Genomic DNA, 9982 nt, shown 5'->3' on the forward strand with positions numbered 1-9982 from the left:
AGGGTCAAGGTTTGAAAATAAACTGTGGTTGTCTCATATTCAGGAAAACTCAACTGCAAGTACTTTGGGGGAGAAAAGTAGGAAAATAATCCAATGTTAATCTGTGCCTTTAAAAAAAAGTTAAATCATTTGCCCCTGGGGCGTTAGGGTCCAGAAAGTATCTCAGAGTAGCAATGTGGATCTAGGATCAGATCACAGTTGTCAATGCAATCTTCCCATTCTAATCAAAAAGGCAAAATGTCTAAATGCAACACACACCAAACTAGATGCTTTTATGAATGTGGACTAGAGAAGCTGAGCTATAGTAGCCTGACATGTTGGAAAACAGCAATGGTGTAAAGTAAAAGTAGAGATAGAAAATGACTAAATCAGGTACTTTTTCCCACCACTGGAAAACAGGGCTACATACAACCAGTGTGAAGGCACCACCTTGTGGTAAAATGCAATTCTGCAATCAAATAGTTCTAAAACATTATGTAAAACGGTTAAAAAAAAAAAATAGAAGAGCTTTATTCACTAGAATATTTACAGATAAAAAACACAAGGCTAAAATATACAACTACATTACAGATCCCGAATCAAACAGCGTCCTCATGTAATTAACTGTTTTCTCCACCTCATCTCGAAAATTGGCGATCTTCAAATGGATAGTCTTCCTCTACAACAGTAGAAATGACAACAGCTTAGGCCCACATTAGTAAACTGAAAACGACCGCAACACTACAGCAAGTATTAAATATAGCTCAAACCTAAAGAACATAATAACTTTCAGTGAAGGCCTGAGTCTACATAGAACTTCCAAGGGCAAAGTACTCTACATCAAGCATTTGCCTTGAATGAGATCTACAGGTAAATACACAGGTAACTGCCAAAATAAAAAGGAAACACCAACAAAAGGGTCTTAAATTGGGGGTTGAGCAAGAACAGCTTCAATGCACCTTGGCATATATTTCACAAGTGTCTGGAACTCTATTGGAGGGATGCGACACCATTCTTCCACAAAAAATTATATAATTTGGCGTTTTGTTGATGGTGGAAAATGCAATCTCAGGCGCAGCGCCAGAATCTCCCATAAGCATTAAATTAGAGTTGAGATCTGGTGACTGAGACACCCATGTCATATGGTACACATTGTTTAATGCGCATCAAACCATTCAGTGACCACTCGTGCCCTGTGGAAGGGTTGTATTGTCATCCTAAGGGGGCTTAGCCATGGAAGCCAAAATGGTCTGCCCAGCATTTTTATATCGGACCCTAAGCATGATGGGATGTTAATTACCTAATTAAGTCAAGAACCACAACTGTATCCATCATTACCTGCAGTTTCTATTATTTTGGCAGTTAACTGTATATGATGTTAATTCTTAATACAGCAGTATGGTGTGGCCAAGACAAATGTTCCCATTGGGGGGAAAAAAGTCTTAAGAAACATCACAGAAACTCAGCAAAAAAAAGAAACGTCCATTTCAGTACTCTGTCTTTCAAAGATGATTTTTACGAATTCAAATAACTTCACAGATCATTGTAAAGGGTTTAAACACTGTTCCCCAAGCTTGTTCAATGAACCATAAAGAATTAATGAACATGCACCTGTGGAACGGTCGTTAAGACACTAACAGCTTACAGACGGTAGGCAATTAAGGTCACAGTTAAGAAAACTAAAGAGGCCTTTCTACTGACTCTGAAAAACACCAAAAGAAAGATGCCCAGTGTCCCTGCTTTTCTGTGTGAATGTGCCTTAGGCATGCTGCAAGGAGGCATGAGGACTGCAGATGTGGCCAGGGTAATAGATTAAGGTCCGAACTGCGAGACACCTAAGACAGCACTACAGGGGGACAGGATGGACAGCTGATCGTCCTCTGTGGGAGACCACGTATAACACCTGCACAGGATCGGTACATCCAAACATCACACCTGCAGGACAGGTAGAGGATGGCAACAACAACTGCCCGAGTTACACCAGGAATGCACAATCCCTCCATCAGTGCTGAGGCTGTCCGCAATTGGCTGAGGTGAGGCAGGACTGAGGGCTTGAAGGCCTGTTGTAAGGCAGGTCCTCACCCACCGTCGCTGGACCAGACAGGACTGGCAAAAAGTGCTCTTCACTGAGTAGTTGCGGTTTTGTCTCATCAGGGGTGATGTAAGATTCACATTTATCGTTGAAGGAATGAATGTTACACCGAGGCCTGTAATCTGGAGCGGGATCGATTTGGAGGTGGAGGGTCCGACATGGTCTGGGGTGGTGTGTCACAGCATCGGACTGAGCTTGTTATCATTGCAGACAATCTCAATGCTGTGCTTTACAGGGAAGACCTCATCCCTCATGTGGTACCCTTCCTGCAGGCACATCCTGACATGACCCTCCAGCATGACAATGCCACCAGCCAGACTGCTCGTTCTGTGCGTGATTTCCTGCAAGACAGGAATGTTGGTGTTCTGTCATGGCCAGCGAAGAGCCCGGATCTCAATCCCATTGAGCACATCTGGGACATGTTGGATCGGAGGGTGAGGGCTAGGGCCATTCCCACCAAGAAATGTCTGGGAACCTGCAGGAGCCTTGGTGGAAGAGTAACATCTCACAGCAACAACTGGCAAATCTGGTGCAGTCCATGAGGAGATCCACTGCTGTTCTTAATGCAGCTGGTGGCCACACCAGATACTGACTTAATTTTGACCCCCCCCCCGACCCCTTTTGTTCAGGGACACATTCAATTTCTGTTCGTCACAAGTCTGTGGAACTTGTTCAGTTTGTCTCAGTTGTTGAATCTTATGTTCATGCAAATATTTACACATGAATGTTGCTGAAAATAAACGCAGTTGACAGTGAAGACGTTTCTTTTTTTGCTTAGTTTATATACATAGGGTTGGTGACGTACAATGTAGATACGCAGTCTCTCCTGCTCCAGGTGATAGAACTCAGCCACAGTCAGCTCCCCAAAGTCTTTCTTCATGGCCAGGAAGCCACAGTTAGGAGACCGTTTGATATGCTCAGACCTACAGAGGACAGACAAGACAGAGACATGTAGATCATTAAGACTTTACATGACAACTGAAAGGCTTTGCTGATAACACAAAATGTCAAATGGTACAGCGTTTCTACTGAACGATAATGGTATTGAATCCAATGTGAATGGTGAGGACTCAATGGTTTCTTAAACAGTTCAGTAAGAGCTTTATCTGACCAATAATAACTCTAGTGTAAGGACCAAGTTTACCAGGGGTTGTCCTCAGGCTCCCAGCCCTCCAGCTCTCTGAGACAGAAGAAGCAGCAGGCCACATCAGGCTCGTTCACACTGGGACAGTGGACGAACCCTGCCGTCGCCATCTGCAGATACAGGTAACATGTTCAGAAGGAGCATCAACCTTTAACACTGTTATGTCACAACGGAGCAGTGGACAAACCCTGCCTTTTTCCATCTGTAAATAGACACTGGCAAGTCACAATATATCTAACATAGACCTATGGTCTGATGCCCATCAGGTGTGTATCGATGCCGGGTACAAGGCTAAAATTTGAGCACGATTTGTCCTGGTCAGGGAAAATTCCTGGAGATAAGAGCCCCATCAGGCTGCCTGATGGAGTTGTCCGGCTGTTTGAGGGTTAGCTGTAGGGACCTTAACTGGCAACCTGGTGCAGCCAGTGAATGTGTACCAGATGAAATGAGCCAATGCACCATTCTACTGGTAGACATCTCTGATGTGGTCAGGGTTAAGTGTAGGTGAGGTTACATGGTAGGCCAATCAATACAGACAACTTTAGCATTTAAACAACTACTCAGCTAAAACCTACCCCTAACCCCTAGGCTAAAATTAGCCACCGAGCAGTGCTGAATTTACATTTTGTCTTGACACTCTCAACTTGAAAAAAAAAATATCTATTAAAGATATAGCCTATACTGGGCTTAAGAAGTCTAGCTACTTCTGAAGCACATGCTGTGCCCTAGAAACTCCTATGTAAACATTGGAAATATATTCATTATATAAAAGTTAGTGATGATACAAATAGCTGTCATTGAAATTACAAAGTCATGTGAAAGATTATGTTTCTACATTGTGTGAAAGCATTTAGTGTAATACATAATCGGTACACTGTCTCTAAATACATCAGGTTTGTGATGACTTATTACAACTTTGTCTGGATTCATTTATATAGTCAGTGCTCATAAAACATTCCTGGACACACAACAGATGCTGGGACATTTGAGCACCGCCCTATGGGACTCCCAATCACAGACAGTTGTGATACAACCTGGAATCGAACCATGGTCTGTGGTGACGTCTCTAGCAATGAGAAGCAGTGCCTTAGACCACCTAGCTAACTTAAGCAACAAATTGGAATTTGTAAAATACATATAATTCATAACATATACGAAATGGATGACAGCATCAACAAATTAATACATATCAAATTGAACCTCTCCCACGTTAAGCAACGTTGTAACATTGTAGGGGCCTGACTATGTGGTGTGGCTGTGTCAGGGTTAAGTAACATGGCAGGGAGCTGTTACCACACAGTTTATCACCAGAAGCAGAGGGAGGGGTAAGGGTCAAGGGAGGACTAATGAAAATGCACCAGACAAAACAAGCTCTAACACCTGCTTTTTAGTAAATCTTCACATGTCACATTGGACACATCCATCCCCTGGGCAGCCAGGAGGGTCTCAAATGCAATCACAGCAGTTTACACAATAGCCTTAACGTGTAACCGCTTTCATAAAAGTACAACAAATATCATCCAATGGAGAAGTCTAAAGTGTAACTAGGATCTGTCTTGGGCAATTCTGTGTGTGACTGAATTGCCCAAGACTAGTCCTAGTTATGATTCAAAGCTAGGGGCATCACAAGTTGGTTGTTGGATCATAATCAACCTGCACAACCAGGGACATGTTGGAGAGGGTCAGGGTGTTATGTAGTTGTCAGAAGGCTGATTCATGTCTATGTAAAAAGAAATCTCTCCTGTAGAAAACAAGTGCTTGACCTACATTTCATGACCTCTTTTCTCCCTGCCCATCATTTCTGAGTTAGGTCTGGTCAGAATGACATTCATTGAAATGTAAGGTATCAGGTGAGCCTACCCCAGTCAGACACTAATGTCTTTAACGCCTATTGGCGAGGGAGTTTTGGTAAGCGCCCCAACGCTTCTCTAAATGAACTCGTTACTTGCAGTACAGTTTTGGAAACAGTGAGAAATATATTTTTAATGCTACACATCTTCATAGGGTTAGTGTTCCCACAAGGCCACATCTCCATGTTACATTGCTTATTTACATAAGACATAGGTAGCTTCCTGTGCTAATTAGCCATCTAGCATGCTCCGAACACCTGTTTGTAATCTTAGTTTCTCAACTGGAAGCACACGGCTTGTGGAGCTGTGCAAAAGTGCTGCAAGAAGTGGGTCTTTCATTGAAAGATTTTTTCCTCTGATATGAAATGAGCATATCAGCATATGTTTCAAAAACCAGTTTGAAAGCAATGATTGACATTTCTAAATATTAAAACATGGCGTAGTTGACATGGAGTCAACAGCGTATAAATGTAACTACGGAACACCCCACATACAGACAAGGGTTTGAGATTTACAGGTGACCCCAGCATCCTCACTGACAGGAAACATTGTGCGATACTGAATGGTGGTTTCTTCATCTTACCATTTCAGGTGTGCATTGACATTCCTCACAAAAAGGCCAATCGGCAAAGCTCTGGAGTCGCATTTCATAACTGTACATCTTGTTGTAGGAGTAAAACCTCGCTCTCAAATCGTTTAGACTAGCCATGGCCTCGAGGAAGGGAAGCAACCTTTTCAGCTTGAGAATGATGTTGGATATATACAGGTGTGGCCCACAAGACACTGATTATGGACAACAAGGGGGGGGAGGCAACAGGGTATTCCAAATGTTGAAGGTCAGGGTATTTTGTAGGTTTTAGTTACAGATGCTTCTTTTCACTCATTAGCTGAGACTAATCCTTGTACTGCTAATCTAAAACTGCAAAAATATTGAGGCCAAAAAAACACACAGGTGAAAGCCTTGAAGTAGTGAATTACTTCAATCATGTGACTTGGAACTGTGAGTTTATTGGTCCGTTTGAATTAATTGTTTGTGCACTCTGATTGATTTCAGGTAGGACACTGAATGCGGTGAACCTCCACCTGGGTCTTTGCTCGTTAAAGAGAAAATCCACTCAAAACACTTTCTTTTGTTATATTTTTTCATTAGTTCACTGTTGATGCATGTCAGCAGTCAAATTGTTAAGATACTGTACTCTCATAAAGCAAAGTGTCACCAGCCACATCATGATGATGATGATGCACAGCCACAAAGTCATAATTAGGGCTAAACCCCACCCATTTCTACAATTTATCTTCCTAAAATTATACTTTAAACCTAACCTTAACCAAACTGCTAAACTTATGCCTAACCCAAACCCTAAATTAAGCATTTTTTTGTGACATTATTGACTTTGTAGCTGTGGAATCTAACTTTGTGGCTGTGTTATCTAGTCGAAAGACCCCCCCACCTGTTTCCTACAAAATTGTGACGCATTCCCTGTTCTACACCCCCATATCACACACTCACAAACTGAAAACATAACTTGTGTACAATTAATTGGTTAGAGAGAGGTCTCATATCTCTTTCATTTTTTAGAATCGTGGCAAAGTTGGTTCCTGTGTCAGTCACATCTTTGGCCACCTTCCTGAGGGTCAAACAAAAACACACTAATAAATGGCTAACAAATAGTGCCTCCCACAATGCAAGGTGACGACTGAATGGTGCAGTTCGTGAGAAGCAACTGCAGTGACTTGAAGGCGACTTCATAAAAAGCTGCATGTCTTTTGATCACATGATTTTTGTGAAGTTCATGCAGTTGACATGTTGGGCCATTTCTTTAACCATAATACAACACACTTTGAAAGACGGTGACCAACGATGGACTTGTCAAAAGTGATCCGCTCGAACACACTTATTGTGGCCAAATAAGGTCTATAGAGCTACGGAGGAGTCTGGCTAACACTCGTATATAATGAGGAGATGGTTTTGTATCCACCCGAGCAATGGGAGTTTTTGTCCCAAATGCGGGAAGGCAGGCAGTCTGTTTATCGGTCTGCTTATTAAAGAGCGACTGCCCCTAAACAGTAGCTTCTCGTTTTGAATACGACCCATGTAGCATCGATATGAGGCATCGATTCTAGTGTCAAAATTGACTACAAAGTTTAAATAGGGTAATTATGGTCATAAAGTCAGTCTCGTCTGAAACAGAGATTTGTGAGATGATAGGAAAAGATGGTATGTAACAGAATGAAGGTTCCCCTTTTGGTTTTAATGATAGGAAAAGATGGTATGTAACAGAATGAAGGTTCCCCTAATGGTTTTAATGATAGGAAAAGATGGTATGTAACAGAATGAAGGTTACCCTAATGGTTTTAATGATAGGAAAAGATGGTATGTAACAGAATGAAGGTTACCCTAATGGTTTTAATGATAGGAAAAGATGGTATGGAACAGAATGAAGGTTACCCTAATGGTTTGTTTTAATGATAGGAAAAGATGGTATGGAACAGAATGAAGGTTACCCTAATGGTTTGTTTTAATGATAGGAAAAGATGGTATGGAACAGAATGAAGGTTACCCTAATGGTTTGTTTTAATGATAGGAAAAGATGGTATGTAACAGAATGAAGGTTACCCTAATGGTTTTAATGATAGGAAAAGATGGTATGGAACAGAATGAAGGTTACCCTAATGGTTTGTTTTAATGATAGGAAAAGATGGTATGGAACAGAATGAAGGTTACCCTAATGGTTTGTTTTAATGATAGGAAAAGATGGTATGTAACAGAATGAAGGTTACCCTAATGGTTTGTTTTAATGATAGGAAAAGATGGTATGTAACAGAATGAAGGTTCCCCTTTTGGTTTTAATGATAGGAAAAGATGGTATGTAACAGAATGAAGGTTACCTAATGGTTTTAATGATAGGAAAAGATGGTATGTAACAGAATGAAGGTTACCCTTTTGGTTTTAATGATAGGAAAAGATGGTATGTAACAGAATGAAGGTTCCCTAATGGTTTTAATGATAGGAAAAGATGGTATGTAACAGAATGAAGGTTCCCTAATGGTTTTAATGATAGGAAAAGATGGTATGTAACAGAATGAAGGTTACCCTAATGGTTTTAATGATAGGAAAAGATGGTATGTAACAGAATGAAGGTTCCCCTAATGGTTTTAATGATAGGAAAAGATGGTATGTAACAGAATGAAGGTTACCCTTTTGGTTTTAATGATAGGAAAAGATGGTATGTAACAGAATGAAGGTTCCCCTAATGGTTTTAATGATAGGAAAAGATGGTATGGAACAGAATGAAGGTTACCCTAATGGTTTGTTTTAATGATAGGAAAAGATGGTATGGAACAGAATGAAGGTTACCCTAATGGTTTGTTTTAATGATAGGAAAAGATGGTATGGAACAGAATGAAGGTTACCCTAATGGTTTGTTTTAATGATAGGAAAAGATGGTATGTAACAGAATGAAGGTTACCCTAATGGTTTTAATGATAGGAAAAGATGGTATGGAACAGAATGAAGGTTACCCTAATGGTTTGTTTTAATGATAGGAAAAGATGGTATGGAACAGAATGAAGGTTACCCTAATGGTTTGTTTTAATGATAGGAAAAGATGGTATGTAACAGAATGAAGGTTACCCTAATGGTTTGTTTTAATGATAGGAAAAGATGGTATGTAACAGAATGAAGGTTCCCCTTTTGGTTTTAATGATAGGAAAAGATGGTATGTAACAGAATGAAGGTTACCCTAATGGTTTTAATGATAGGAAAAGATGGTATGTAACAGAATGAAAGTTACCCTTTTGGTTTTAATGATAGGAAAAGATGGTATGTAACAGAATGAAGGTTCCCCTAATGGTTTTAATGATAGGAAAAGATGGTATGTAACAGAATGAAGGTTCCCCTAATGGTTTTAATGATAGGAAAAGATGGTATGTAACAGAATGAAGGTTACCCTAATGGTTTTAATGATAGGAAAAGATGGTATGTAACAGAATGAAGGTTCCCCTAATGGTTTTAATGATAGGAAAAGATGGTATGTAACAGAATGAAGGTTACCCTTTTGGTTTTAATGATAGGAAAAGATGGTATGTAACAGAATGAAGGTTCCCCTAATGGTTTTAATGATAGGAAAAGATGGTATGTAACAGAATGAAGGTTACCCTAATGGTTTTAATGATAGGAAAAGATGGTATGTAACAGAATGAAGGTTACCCTAATGGTTTTAATGATAGGAAAAGATGGTATGGAACAGAATGAAGGTTACCCTAACAGTTTTCCTTGGGTTGGGTTTATTTCACAACTGCCCACAGCACCAAAGTAATCATCAATTCCGAACGCAGCTGCACACTACCCAATCATAATTCCCTTGGTCAATTTGTTTTTTACGTTTGATATCCATATGGGGCTTGTTAGAGAACATCAGTAAATTACACAATGTTCATGGGACAATATAATTTATTTTCAATAGCTCTAAATTACATAATAAACAACTCAAACTATACTGAAATTGCAGAAATCCATATACACAATTTTTTTTATAATTTATTGAGACAACTAAAATATGTGCAACAATGAAAATATTGTCCCATTTACATTGTGCAATTTCTTTTATATTTATCTAGGCAAGTCAGTTGAGAACAAATTCTTATTTTACAATGACGGCCTACCCCGGCCAAACCCTCCCCTAACCCGGACGACGCTGGGCCACCCTATAGGACTTCTGAACCCGGTGGGTTGTGATACAGCCTGTGATCGAACCAGGGTCTGCAGTGACACCTCTAGCACAGAGATGCAGTGCCTTAGACTGCTGTGCCACTCTGGAGCCTTATTGACAGTCCCTAACTAGCCCCAGAGATAGACTATCCAATGTCAAACCAACCACAGTCACACACCAGACAGCTGAAGCAAATTATTGAATG

The 9982-nt window shown here is 40.3% G+C and overlaps 1 protein-coding gene across 1 annotated transcript; it reads right to left on the minus strand.

The window, feature by feature from the left end:
• Positions 1-559: 559 nt before the first annotated feature.
• On the minus strand, positions 560-5774 carry birc5b (baculoviral IAP repeat containing 5b). Its single transcript, XM_064993483.1, has 4 exons — positions 5649-5774; positions 3216-3325; positions 2877-2994; positions 560-658 (listed from the first exon to the last, which is right to left on the minus strand). Exons 1-4 carry the CDS (start codon positions 5772-5774, stop codon positions 560-562), a joined length of 453 nt encoding a protein of 150 aa, XP_064849555.1.
• Positions 5775-9982: the final 4208 nt, after the last annotated feature.

The sequence above is a fragment of the Oncorhynchus masou genome, chromosome 18, assembly GCF_036934945.1.
Source record: "Oncorhynchus masou masou isolate Uvic2021 chromosome 18, UVic_Omas_1.1, whole genome shotgun sequence".
In the NCBI taxonomy this organism is placed as follows: Eukaryota; Metazoa; Chordata; class Actinopteri; order Salmoniformes; family Salmonidae; genus Oncorhynchus; species Oncorhynchus masou.